At 35.4% G+C, this 13,702-nt stretch overlaps 1 protein-coding gene across 2 annotated transcripts in view; it reads right to left on the bottom strand.

Moving 5' to 3' along the window:
- Window positions 1-13,702, bottom strand: part of HLTF (helicase like transcription factor) — a 53,482-nt gene that overhangs the window by 24,310 nt on the left and 15,470 nt on the right. Inside the window, exons 6-13 of one of the 2 annotated variants that reach the window (XM_017856558.1) lie at window positions 12,153-12,227; window positions 11,821-12,012; window positions 8,768-8,863; window positions 5,869-5,944; window positions 4,492-4,582; window positions 2,028-2,114; window positions 1,904-1,947; window positions 684-773 (exon numbers count right to left, since the gene is read on the bottom strand). In XM_017856558.1, the coding sequence (XP_017712047.1) occupies window positions 684-773; window positions 1,904-1,947; window positions 2,028-2,114; window positions 4,492-4,582; window positions 5,869-5,944; window positions 8,768-8,863; window positions 11,821-12,012; window positions 12,153-12,227 (751 nt within the window). The remainder of the gene's footprint in view (window positions 1-683; window positions 774-1,903; window positions 1,948-2,027; window positions 2,115-4,491; window positions 4,583-5,868; window positions 5,945-8,767; window positions 8,864-11,820; window positions 12,013-12,152; window positions 12,228-13,702) is intronic. The other variant, XM_017856559.1, reaches the window with a different exon arrangement.

Here is a 13,702-nt window from a genome sequence, read left to right as displayed (position 1 = left end):
CATAACAAAGATCACTAACATTTTAAAATGAAAAGCAAATTCTAATACCAAAAATTAAACCTTTAACTTAATCCAAATTAAATTAAGCTTTAAAGCAGCCACAAATTGCTTTGTGCCTTCACTAGAAGAAATATCTCTGCTATTCAGGAGTAAGGGCCCCCCATCACATTTTGGCCCTAACTAAAACAAATACAATAGGAAAATGCACCAAAAGGGAAACAAATTATGATGTAGTTTTGTTTTTTTAATGGGATATATACTTTAAAAAATAGTCTCGGCCGGGTGCGGTGGCTCAAGCCTGTAATCCCAGCACTTTGGGAGGCCGAGACGGAGGGATCATGAGGTCAGGAGATCGAGACCATCCTGGCTAACACGGTGAAACCCCGTCTCTACTAAAAAATACAAAAAACTAGCCGGGCAAGGTGGCGGGCGCCTGTAGTCCCAGCTACTCGGGAGGGTGAGGCAGGAGAATGGCGTGAACCCGGAAGGCGGAGCTTGCAGTGAGCCGAGATCGCGCCACTGTACTCCAGCCTGGGTGACAGAGCGAGACTCCGTCTCAAAAAAAAAAAAAAAAAGTCTCTATTTTCTAAACTTCTTGTAATATGGCTTAATAACTTAAAATTTTAAGTTTTTTCATTCAAAAACAGAAAACAAAAAACTAGAAAACCAGGATATTTACTGACCCTTTTTCAACATTTTCTTTTTTGTTGTAGGAACAGATGAAGTTAATGCACATGCAAATGCCACATCTTCTATAACCTTAGAAGATCCTGCTGATAAAACAACAAAGAATCTTAAAATTTTTTCAAATTATCTCCTGTGCTAGAGAGTACAGGTACTTTCTAAGGGTAGGAAATAGAATACCTTTTTCACACTCTTATTTTAAGAGCTTATATTATTAAGCTAAAATATTTGGTAACCAAAATTACCACCTCCGACATTAAGCATATCTTTTCAACTGAGAGAAACGATGTAGTCATTCATGGTAAGACTTGAGGAGAAATGAAAGTAGGAGCAGTTGGCCGGGCGCGGCGGCTCATGCCTGTAATCCCAGCACTTTGGGAGGCCGAGGCAGGTGGATCACGAGATCCTGGCTAACACGGTGAAACCCCGTCTCTAATAAAAATACAAAAAAATTAGCCGGACGTAGTAGTGGGCGCCTGTAGGACCAACTACTCGGAAGGCTGAGGCAGGAGAATGGTGTGAACCCAGGAGGCCGAGCTCCCAGTGAGCCAAGATTGGGCCACTGTACTCCAGCCTGGGCAACAGAGCGAGACTCCGCCTCAAAAAAAAAAAAAAAAAAAAAGTAGGAGCAGTCATATGCAAAGTGATTCAGTTCTCAGGTAGAAGAAGAATTTTTCAAGGAAACAAATAGTTTGATTCCTAATGATAAGGCTGCCAAATTTTCAGATCAGTCAAGATGATCAGTTATTTTCCAAACTGCAATACAATTTCTCAACAGAAATATAGTATGATCTGAATTACAGGAAAATAGAGCATATTTTAAAGAAAAAGAAAAAATATTATTTTCACATCTGTATAATAATGTAAACTAACAATAATAGTATTGCCAGGAAGACATTCTCAGCCTAATTTTGTAATTACTATTCATACTACACACATAGGTTTTACTGAAGTCATTTTATAGGTAGTAGAAAATTGTTTTAAGGATAGTTTAAATATTATTATACTGTAGATTTTAATTTGCAACTATTCATTCACTTTTCCTCCTTTACAAAATTAATTTAACACCCATGGTAAGCTCCATGGAGAGTTCAAATGTAAACATCAGCCAAGTTTAAGAGCCATTATTAAAACATTCCAACCTAGCGAGATACAAATCAATGGAGTTGTACTTTAATAATCTTGAAGTCTAGATTATAGGTATATAGTATACACATACCTTTCGCCCTGCCTTTAGTTTCGGACTGTACATTTTCAGTTTGCCTAAAATAAAACAAAATAAACATTAAAATGTGCAAAATAGGACATTAGAATAGGACACATTATCAAATCAAATCTATTACATGTTACCTTTCATTTTCTGTGGCAATTCACTTGTTTCAATTTCCTCTGAATCACTGCTTTCTATGTACTGGACAGCAGTTTTTCTTCTAAAATTAAGTATACACAAAGAAATTTTTGGACCAATCCAAATCAAAATAAGATATACAAACATGTTTAACAAATGCAACAAAAAACTTTTGCACTACTCGTTTATTTTCTGAAAATTTTTTAAAGATTTTGACAAATGAAAGTCAAATCTGCTAAAAACATTCTGCTTTCATAACCAGATAGATGCATTTACTATACAAAATGAAGTACCACTGTTACTGTTTTTTGAGACAGGGTCTCACTCTTTTGCCCAGGATGGAGTACAGTGACACAGTCAGAAGTCATTGCAACCTCATACTTCTGGGCTCAAGTGATCATCCCGCCTTAGCCTCGGGAGTACCTAGGACTACAGGTGCGTGCCACCACACCCAGCAAATTTCACTATTATTAAAATAAATTTGATAGCCGGAAATGGTGGCGGGCGCCTGTAGTCCCAGCTACTCGGGAGGCTGAGGCAGGAGAATGGTGTGAACCCGGGAGGCAGAGCTTGCAGTGAGTGAAGATCGCGCCACTGCACACCAGCCGGGCCAACAGAGTGAGACTCCGTCTCAAAAAAGTAAAATAAAATAAAATAAATTTTAAAAATTAAGTCATTCTAAAAAATTAATAATTTCAATACAAGGTTCAATATTTAGTAGTTCAACTAAAGTATGTAAAACTACAACAAAAAAGAATTGGCTCTTGGTCAGGCACAGTGGCTCATGTCTGTACTCCCAGCATTTTGGGAGGCAGAGATGGGCGAATCACCTGAGGTCAAGAGTTTGAGACCAGCCTGGCTAACATGGTGAAACCCCGTTTCTACTAAAAATACAAAAACTAGCCAGGTGTGGTGGTGCATGCCTGTAGTTCTAGCTGCTTAGGAAGCTGAGGCAGGAGAATTGCTTGCACCCAGGAGGCAGAGGTAGAAAGTTTAACAGTGATTAAGTGCCTAAGAGCAATAAATTCTGAAGTCAGACTGCCTAGCTTCAAATCCTCATTCCACCAGTAATTTGTTATGTGATTTTAAGTAAATCACCTAATATTCTTCAATGTCTGTTTCCTCATAAGATAGAAATAAAAATATAATCCTCATAGAATAAAATGTTACTACATGCAAAAAGCCCCTAATGTTACTACATGCAAAAGTCTGTTATACAATAAGCATATCTGTATTAGCTATAACACATGTGTCAGTCGTTGTTAGTTTTTCTCATGTCCTCACCATTATTATTTCTATGTCCTTTAATCTGATCCGGTCCAATTAACAGTGCTGTGTTACCCAGGTTTATGGTTAAGTTCAAAGTTGTAACATTTGTCATTTATCTAAATCTGAAGGAATTAGATTTAGATAACACTGATGAGTACTGGCTTTGTGCTTATTTCAGACGGCTATTAATGACAGAACAATTAACACAGCCACAGTTTCAAAACCTTTGTTGATGAAATAGCTAGCAGAGACACATTTGCAATGACTTGTGTAGATACTGATGGTAGACAATATAACACAACAAAAGCCCAGTTTTTAGACCTACTTCAGAGGATAAATGAAGTTTGTAAAGTTAACAGATTCAAGACAAGATCAGAGGGGAATTACATCTTTTTTTAAATTCGCCCTCTAGTCTATGTTAATACAACACTGTTCATAAATAACTTTATCATGTCTTATTTCTACTACATGTGAAGAACTGAAATGATCCAGAATGCTTTTGTCAAGCTATCTAATAAAATATTCTTCAGTTTTCATCCCCTTAAATCCACAAAGAAAACTTCTAAAATCTCAAAAAAAGCAAAAATCCCAAGATCTAGATCTTAGTTCCTTGATAAAGTAGAAAAAAAGTAGTAGAAAGATGAGTGATTATTAAAATTTACCAATTCATTTCTTTTATAGGTCAGTATCATTTTTCTTCATCTGTAAAATGAGAATACCCTATCTGCCTAAGTCATCGTGATCTTGGCAGTTTCAAATAAAAGAATGTATTTGAAAGAACTACTTAACAAATATAATGGTCATGGTCATCTTTATCTCTCTCTTTTTCTTTTTTTTGAGACGGAGTCTCGCTCTGTCACCCAGGCTGGAGTGCAGTGGCGCAATCTTGGCTCACTGCAAGCTCTGCCTCCTGGGTTCATGCCATTCTCCTGCCTAAGCCTCCTGAATAGTTGGGACTACAGGCACCCACCACCAGGCCTGGCTAATTTTTTTCTACTTTTAGTAGAGACGGGGTTTCACCATGTTAGCCAGGATGGTCTCGATTTCCTGACCTTGTGATCCGCCTGCCTCAGCCTCCCAAAGTGCTGGGATTATAGGTGTGAGCCATTGCGCCCAGCCTCTATCTCTCTTACACATAAGAAAACAGAGTCTAAATAAACATATGACATAATCAAACCATAATAGTTTACCTTTTGGGGCGGGAGCTAGACAATTCTGACATGCGACACTTATTCTTCTCCTTGACATCTGAAATACTGGGTTGTTCACATCTAGATGTTTCTATTTCAAAGAAAAATGCAAATATAAAGTATTAGTAAGGTGTCTTAGAAACTAGTACTATCCCTCTTAAAACCTTGGTTTTCTAATTACTGATTTTCAGTTTTCTTAACATCTTCATTCCTTTCATTACTCTATTTTCTCTACTTTTTTCCTAATCTAGTATTTCCTCATTTCTAATTAGAAAGTACCTTCAAATTTTTATGACCCAGTCTTTTCTTTGTACTCATCCAGCCAATCCCCACATTAGCTGAATGTTTTGCTGTACCAAGGCAGCTAAGAGCTACTGGAACCACAAATAGGTGCTGTTATAAATTTACATGTTCAAATCTCAGCTATCACCTTGTGTCACTTGGTAACTCTTCTTACTAAACACTGTTCAGCTCCCCTACCCATTCATCAGCATGATCCATACTACATTGACCCCTTTGCCTAGATTCTAACTCCTTTTATTCCAAGATGACCTATTTCACTTTACAAAGAAAATGAGATGGTATCTTCCATAAAATCTCAATTTTCTATCTTTTAATCCACTCATTTATCTATACTTTCCCTCAACCTTACTTCTTTCCTTCTACTGCTAACTCATCTACCTATTCTCCTGATTCTATTTCCTCCCACAACCTACTAGTCTCTCTACTAAATCCAAAATCTCATGGATTCCTTTCTTAAAACCACAGAACAAAATCAAAAACAAAACAAAAAAAACCTCATCTTACCCTAACTCAGCCACCTATTTCTTTCCTATTCCAAACTTAATAGCACACAACTGTTATTTACAAATTTTCACTTACTACTCTTAAAGTATTTTTGGTCTGCTCTAATCTATCTTTAGAAATTAACTTAATGAAGGTCATTTAACTGTAAAATCCAGATCTCTTTCCATTTCTCCTATGACTTCAGAATTTGGCTCTAAAGCTAGCTTTCCAGCATTATCTGCTGTTATCCATGCGTATTACATTTTAAATACAATAAAATTCACTGAGGTCCCAAAAGAAAACATGCTCTTTTTAAAGTATCCTTTCATGAGATTTTTTTTCACAACCCAAAATGCTCTTCCACAGTTCTCTAAATGGTATACTACCCAATTCAATCATCTCCTTGATGAAACCTTTCCTACCAGTACTCAGGAAAGACCTTTTAAAAAAGAGATCCTAAATTTTTGTACAGTACAAAGCCAAAACTAGAATTACAATATTAGGCTGAAAAAACACAAATCAAATATTGGGTCATATTCAAATTAAAGTTTACCAGATCAAATATTGGGTCATTTCAAAATTAAAATTTACCTTTGCTTAGTCCATCTGCCTTTTCACTGGTAGTGTTTCCTCCAAGTTTCATAGCGTCGTCGTTAACATTACATTCCTGGGTAAATAGGCATATTTCTTAAACAGTACTGCTATCAGTTTTAAATAACTTTAAATGCATCCTGTTTTATATTGCTTTACTTTGCATAATAAAAACAACTTAAATTGCAACCCAATTCTGGAGCAACTGAAGGAGAGGGTGAATAAGTGAAGAGGAAAATATACAAATTGATTTAAAATTTTTTCACAGGTATCTCAAAAAAAAAAAAAAAAAAAACTACTTGGTCTTTACCTTTTCAAAAGGAATACCGAAAGCAAATCTCAATTATAAATGACACATTAATGAGAAATTCAAGAACTGGGATTTACTTTATAATTAAGAATTCTCAGACTTCAAACTTTTCAAATCAATGTTCCATGTTCATATTGCGCCACTGCACTCCGTCTCAAAAAATAAAATAAATTAAAAATCCAAAATACAGTATTTTTAGAGATACGTAACTAGAAGAGTTACTTTAGATAGTTAACGTCTAAGCATTAGCTCCGAGAAAGAGATGGTAAAAATGTTTTTCATAAAACGTCCTTCCAGTCTTCAATAATTACTATAACCATTTATATTAAACAGTATGGGAAAAAAAAAAACTACACTTTTATTCAAACATAAAGGATGTCCTTTGCATTCATTTTCTTCCTTTTTTTTTTTTTCTGAGACAGAATTTCATTCTTGTTGCCCAGGCTGGAGTGCAATGGCACAATCTTGGCTCACTGCAAACTCCACCTCCCAGGTTCAAGTGATTCTCCTGCCTCAGCCTCCCGAGTAACTATGATTACAGGCATGCGCCACCACACCCAGCTAATTTTGTATTTTCAATAGAGACAAGGTTTCACCATGTTGGTCAGACTGGTCTGGAACTCCTAACCTCAGGTGATCTGCCCGCCTCGGCCTTCCAAAGTGCTGGGATTACAGGCATGAGTCACTGTGCCCAGTTTTGGATTATTCTTTATATCAAAATATTTTGCTCAGCAAACTTTTTCTCTATAAAGTTCAAAGATAAACTTTTTGTCAAGTCCAAGCTGGATGAAATAATAGTATGTTACAATCTAGAGGAATTTAAATCAATATTTCAAATAGTATACTTATGTTTGGAATATCTAAACACACTTGAAAGAGTGATTTTTTTTTTTTTTAGTAAATCCCTGGCTGGAAATCACATCTTCAGTTGCCATTTCAATTAATGTAGCAACCCAAATATCCTAAAAACCTTCCTACTATAAAACACACCTTAAATATGTAACTGATCTTGGGGAAAAATAAGAGAAATCCTTATTGTCTATTGATAATTTCTCAATTAATACTTGAGACTAAAGCCGTAAGCAGTCTTATGTGCTTCTATCAAATCTGGTAACCTAAAACTTCAGTTTCAATAACCAAATGTAGGAAGAACAAGACATAATACATTAGGTTGCTCAGGGTGAGGAACTGAATCTGAGACTTCAACAGGTTTAACTCTCAATAAAAGTAGAAAGTGGAAATATAACTAAGTGCAGACATTAATAAAATAAAATCTTAATAGCACTGACAGGAAACTGATGTACTGCCTTCACTGAAAACTAAAAACAGGGAAGAATGGCAATTCAGAAGAGTTCAGAAAAGAAGTATATTGCATACATCTTTTTGCTATTTCCTTCTATTTAAGTTATTTGAATTTTCAGGTAAGAAAAGAAGTAACTGTTCCTCTCTAATAACATTTATTTTTCTCACTAAACTAATTTTTAATTATTAGAGACCAAATATAAATGTATGTTTATATTATATACATATATACACACACACATACACACACACACACACACACACAGTTTCAAGAAAAGTCACCCTTATTCTCATTACTAGGATGTTTAAGTTATTATTAACATTTTGGTACAGATAGTGTATGTGAACGGACTTAAAACACACATGAATATATTATTTACAAAGTGAAGAACCAAACTTCACACAAAGATTTGTACCTGTCATTTTTTAACTAAAAGAATCATGAAAGTGATTATTCATAAAAAATAATACTTAATGGTTGCATTAAGTTTTATTAATGTAAGTTTTATGGCTATATCGTTTAACTGTTCCCTTGTCAAACGATGTTTCAAATTGTCCACCTTTATCTTATTTTTATTTGTTTTAGAGACAGGGTCTCACAATGTCACTGAGGCTGGAGTGCAATTGTGCAATCATAGCTGACCATAGGCTCAAACTCCTGGGCTCCAGCAATATTCCTGCTTCAGCCTCCCAGGTAGGTGGAACTACAGGCGCCAGTCACCATGCCCAGCCTTTAAAACAATGTTGAGGAAAAAGAAAAAACTTGTACTTTCTTTGGAAAAAATGAATTTCTGGTAACTCCTTTCAGATAGTTTCTTAGAAATGGCATTATTGACTGGCAAAATTGTTCAAAGATTATAAACAATTTTAAGTCTCTTGATACAAATTATTAATTGCTCTCAAGCATGTGATACCTGCTGGTGGCTCACACCTATAACCCCAGCACTTCGGGAGGCTGAGGCAGATAGATCGCTTGAACTCATGAGTTCGAGACCAGCCTGGACAACATGGCGAAATCCCATGACTTGAGACCGGGAGGCAGAGGTTATAGTGAGTCGAGATTGCAACACTGCACTCCAGCCTGGGCAACAGAGCCACACCTTGTCTGAAAACATAAAAAGAAGGTGGCACGAACTTTCATTCTTATCAGCAACACATGAGAGACAGAGAGACCATTCTTCACATTTCTGAAAACACAATTTCTTGATAGTTTTTTTAAATGATGAAATTTAAAGATTTCACAATAAACTGGAGGTTTCACATAAAGTGCACTTACTACTACTTTACCTTCTTCAGTAGATTCTTTTTAATTCTTTCAATAGGAAGAGGTCTGCCATCATGGAAGTTGGTGAGGATTACTGCAATGGCTGTAAGAGTTTTACCCTTAAAATGTTTTAAAAGAAAATGGTCAGATTCTGAAATCCAGTTCACCAGAAAACATTCCCATTTTAAAACCAAGTAATCAAATATCAAATATCATTCAAGGCCACAAAAGTGTACTGTATATACATGTCAATGAAAAATGAGTATTTCATTTAGTTAGAAAATGCTTTCCTCCACTGCATTAGTAGGGAATTATTAAATTATTTACACTATAAAACACTACAAAGTATCTCTGAGAAATGTCATTTTATTGAATGACTGCTATTCTACAATTCTACATTTAACCCTGAACTATTGATTTTTATCACGCAGCTATTTATAACTATTTATTTGCCGTGAAGTTCGGACCTAAAGTGATTAGTAATTCCAGTATGCATATAATCATTTTATTAAAATTTGACTTAAAGATAATACCAAGCTTAAAAGTCATAACTTCTCCATAAAGCATAAAAAACATATTTCTTATGCATTTTTCTTAAGTGGAAGCATGTAATTTTTCAATGTTTACTGCAGCTTAATTCATAGTTAGCAATACAGAAGTAAATCTCTGGCAATTTTAAAGCACTGTAAATAACAGCAGTTTTAAAAGTGTGGTCCACAGGCCACTGGGGATGGGGAGGGTTTCCCAGGAGCCCTTCATGAAAATGTGAAGTCAAAACTGTTTTCATAATGCTACTAGGACAGACCTTACTCTGTCAACATCTGCACTAATCCTACAAAAAGCCCAAATACCAATGGTGAAAAAAGTGTCTCAGCATAAAACAAAGCAGTTGGTAGTAAGGGGTATATTAGTACTAGTCATCACATTCTTAACTGCCACATAGTTTTTAAAAAAAGTTTTCCTTAAGAAAGTTCTTGGCTGGGTGCAGTGGCTAAGGCCTATAATCCCAGGACTTTGGGAGGCTGAGGCGGGTGGATCACTTGAGGTCAGAAGTTCAAGACTAGACTGACCAACATGGTGAAACTCCGTCTCTACTAAATACAAAAAATCAGCCAGGTGTGGTGGCGCATGCCTGTAATCTCAGCTACTTGGGAGGCAGGAGAATCACTTGAACCTGGGAGGCGCAGGGTGCAGTGAGCCAAGATTGAACCATTGCACTCCAGCCTGGGCAACAAGAGTGAAACGCCATCTCAACAAAAAAAAAAAAAGAAGAAGAAGAAGAAGAATGTTCTTGATGAAGCAGTACACATTAATTTTATTAAATCTCATAACTTAAGTACAAATCTTTTTAATATTCTGTGTAGTGAAATGGAAATTACATATGAACTACTTCTGTTGCGTATCAAACTATGAGGGTTAGCTAGAGAAACATAACTCAAGATGGGAGTTATAAGCTCAACTAATCACTTTTTTCATGCAACACCATTTTTACTTGAATGACAACTATCAATCACGACGGTCTAAAGATATTTTCTTAAAAATGAACAAAGTGAGACTGTCATCTACAAAGGAAACAACTGAGATTATTTGTAAATGATAAAATGTGAGTTTTCAATAGAAAATTAGAATGTTAGAAAAGTTGTGACACTATGAACATAGTGCCTTCTCAAAATGTAAATGATTTTCTAATAACATCAGTGGTAACATTAATGAATGTAAGTTTTGGATATTGCATACGAAATACATCAACATTTGGCAGGTCTGCCCAACTCAATGAACCAACATTTTCTAAAAAAGCAATGCTTGGTGTTATAAAAATTATACATGGGTAAAATATCCATTCAATGGGCAAGATTCACAAATAGATTTTAATGGAACAGGGTATAAAAAGCTCACTGATATGATTTAGCGTTCTGTATTACAACAGTTAACCTTTAATAAACTAATACTTACTGAATTTTGATGTAGTATATCAAAGAAATCTGCAATTACCTAAAAAGCTATTAAAATACTCCTTCCTTTACAACTACATACCGTTGTAAGGACAAACTTTCTTCATATACTTCAACCAAAACAACCTAACAGAGCAGACTGAATGAAGAAGCAGGTGAGAATTCAGCTGCCATCTATTCGGCCAAACACAGAGATGTGCAAAAATGTAAAACAATGCCAGTTGTCTCAACAAAATTGTTAAGTGTTTTGGCATACTTTTCGTTTAAAAATATGCTATTTATGTTAACAAGTAATGAGTTTGTACTGTTATCTTTAGTTACCACTGGCTAATACTATAAATACTGATAACAGCATCCAAAACAAAACTTCTTTGAGATCATTAATTTTATAAGTAGAAGGGGTTACTGAGACTGAAAATATAAAACTGCTAGTGTAAGGACCATAAATATTACTCTGCATACCACAATATTTGTGATGGAATACAATTTCACATAACATTGTTTTGTCTTTACGTTTTAAAAGAAAACCTATGAAACACAGGTCACCCTGAATTTCAAAGAGCAAAGAAAATTGAGAAACATGGCCAGACAGGGTGGCCTACATCTGTAATCCCAGCACTTTGGGAGGCCAAGGCGGGTGGATCACTTGAAGTCAGGAGTTCAAAACCAGCCTGGTCAACATGGTGAAACCTTGTCTCTATCAAAAATATAAAAATTAGCTGGGCATGATGGCACATGCCTGTAATCCCAGCTATTTGGGAGGCTGAGACAGGAGAAATGCTTGAACCTGGGAGGCAGAGGCTGCAGTGAGCCAAGATCACATCATTGCACTCCAGCCTGGGTGACAGAGCAAGACTCCACCTCAAAAAAAACAAAAAAAGAAAACTGAGGAAAACATCTTTATACCATTATTGTTGCCTAATTATTTTAATTGTACTTTAACCAAACCAAAACTTTACCACTATTTTAAGTAAAAACTATAGGAAACACTGTGTTCTACAGATAGTAAAATCTAGTCCCAAACTGGTACCAACATATTCCTATCTCTTTTTACTTCAAAATTACTTTCTAGAAAATCATAAGCACAAAATTAGATTTTATTTACTAAAGAAAAAAATAATTACCAAACCCATATCATCAGCTAAAATTCCTCCATGGACATTTTCTGGTCGGTCCTTCTCAGAAAAATTTGTTATTGTGTTATAGTATAAGTCATTTCGCTGTTCCCAGAATGGTGGAAGTTCTTTGCTGTTTTCCCGTGACACCATCCAAGCTAGAGCTTGTTTTTGATGTGGAAGCAGTGGTGTTTCAATAGCCTATAAAGAAAAAGTCACAAAGGCAAATACAGTAAGTCATTCCTTTTTTCACATGCAGATCCTGTGATTAAACAAAGAGTAGATTATAAGTACATTTAAACATTCTGAGTAGTCTTAAATAAAAAATATTGGTTCAATACCTCAGCTGGTTCCATTTCATGGGTTTTATCATCTTCTTTCAAATCTTCAAACAATTTGTCAAATTCTGTTTTAAGCTACAACAAACAGCAACAAGAAATAATGTAAAACAAACTAATTAAAATAATACTTGCATGTAAGTCAGATTTGAAATCATTTAGTTAATTAACTGACATTAATGTCAAATGGGCCAGGAGTGGTGGCTGATGCCAATAATCTCAGCACTTTGGGAGACCAAGGTGGGAGGATCACTTGAGCTCAGGAGTTTGAGACTAGCCTGGACAACATAGTGAGAGATCCCATCTCTACAAAAAAATTTTTACAAAATTAGCCAGGCATGGTGGTACATGCCTGTAGTTCTGGCTTCTAGGGATGCTGAGATGGGAGGATCACTTGAGCCCAGTCGGTAGAGGCTACAGTGAACCATGATTATGCCACTGCACTCCAGTCTGGGCAAGTAAGTGAGACCCAGTCCCAAAAAATTAAAAAACTGAAATTAAATTGAATTTAAAAAACACAAAATAGTCAAACGTCAAAAAGGCACATAAATCAACCCTAGGATTACACTACTCACTGAAGAGAGAATGAACAGGTGTTTTAGTTTTTAGGAGGAAAAGAATATAAAAGAGTTTTAAGTCCTGAGTTTCAGTCACAGTTTTATCACAAATAAGCTTATATATAAGTTTTGGCAAGACTTGACCTTTATGGCCCCATGTCTTATTCCTATAAAATGAAAGGGATGAACTAAATTTAGATTGTCTCTAAGGTTCCTTCTACCATTAAAATTCTGTGATGCTATCAGTTGTATTCAAAATATTTTGTCAGTCCTACCAGGTCAATGACATTCCATTTATTATTACTGCAATAAGGAACTTGCCATGCACTATAGGATACTTTTATTATTATGCTAATTTAATTGACTATTTAAACTAGGTTAGTCCAATTTTATATCAACATATATGTGATACAGATATTTTTGAAAATTAACACATAAACACAGCAGCAGCTCAGAAGAAATCAGGCCAGGACTAAAAAATCAGAAGTAACCTGGGGTTTATCTACCAGAAACATGCTCAAGTCCTTCTAACAATAAGCAGGGGAAATATGGTAACTACAATTAGTAGATAAAAGGACTAACACTGGTAGATACAAACATCAAAAAAAGTTTAATGTTATTTTTAAATTGATCAGCATTATTTTATACACTTTTTTTCAAAGAAATTCAGCATAACGTCATCCTAAATTATAAATTAGACAAAGATAATGTGAAGAATTGGGAGTTAATTCCTTCACATTGCATTTGCAAAATTACTGAAAGGAGTAAGTCTCAACTTCAATTTTTTTCTTAAAATTACTACATGAACATTTATCATATGGAACCAAAAAAGAGCCCGCATTGCCAAGACAATCCTAAGTCAAAAGGACAAAGCTGGAGGCGTCACGCTACCTGACTTCAAACTATACTACAAGGCTACAGTAACCAAAACAGCATGGTACTGGTACCAAAACAGAGATATAGACCAATGGAACAGAACAGAGTCCTCAGAAATAA

This window comes from Rhinopithecus bieti, unplaced genomic scaffold, assembly GCF_001698545.2.
Source record: "Rhinopithecus bieti isolate Rb0 unplaced genomic scaffold, ASM169854v2 scaffold_42565, whole genome shotgun sequence".
NCBI lineage: Eukaryota > Metazoa > Chordata > Mammalia > Primates > Cercopithecidae > Rhinopithecus > Rhinopithecus bieti.
The sequence above is the reverse complement of the archived record's forward strand: the minus strand, read 5'-3'. Positions and strand labels throughout refer to the sequence as shown.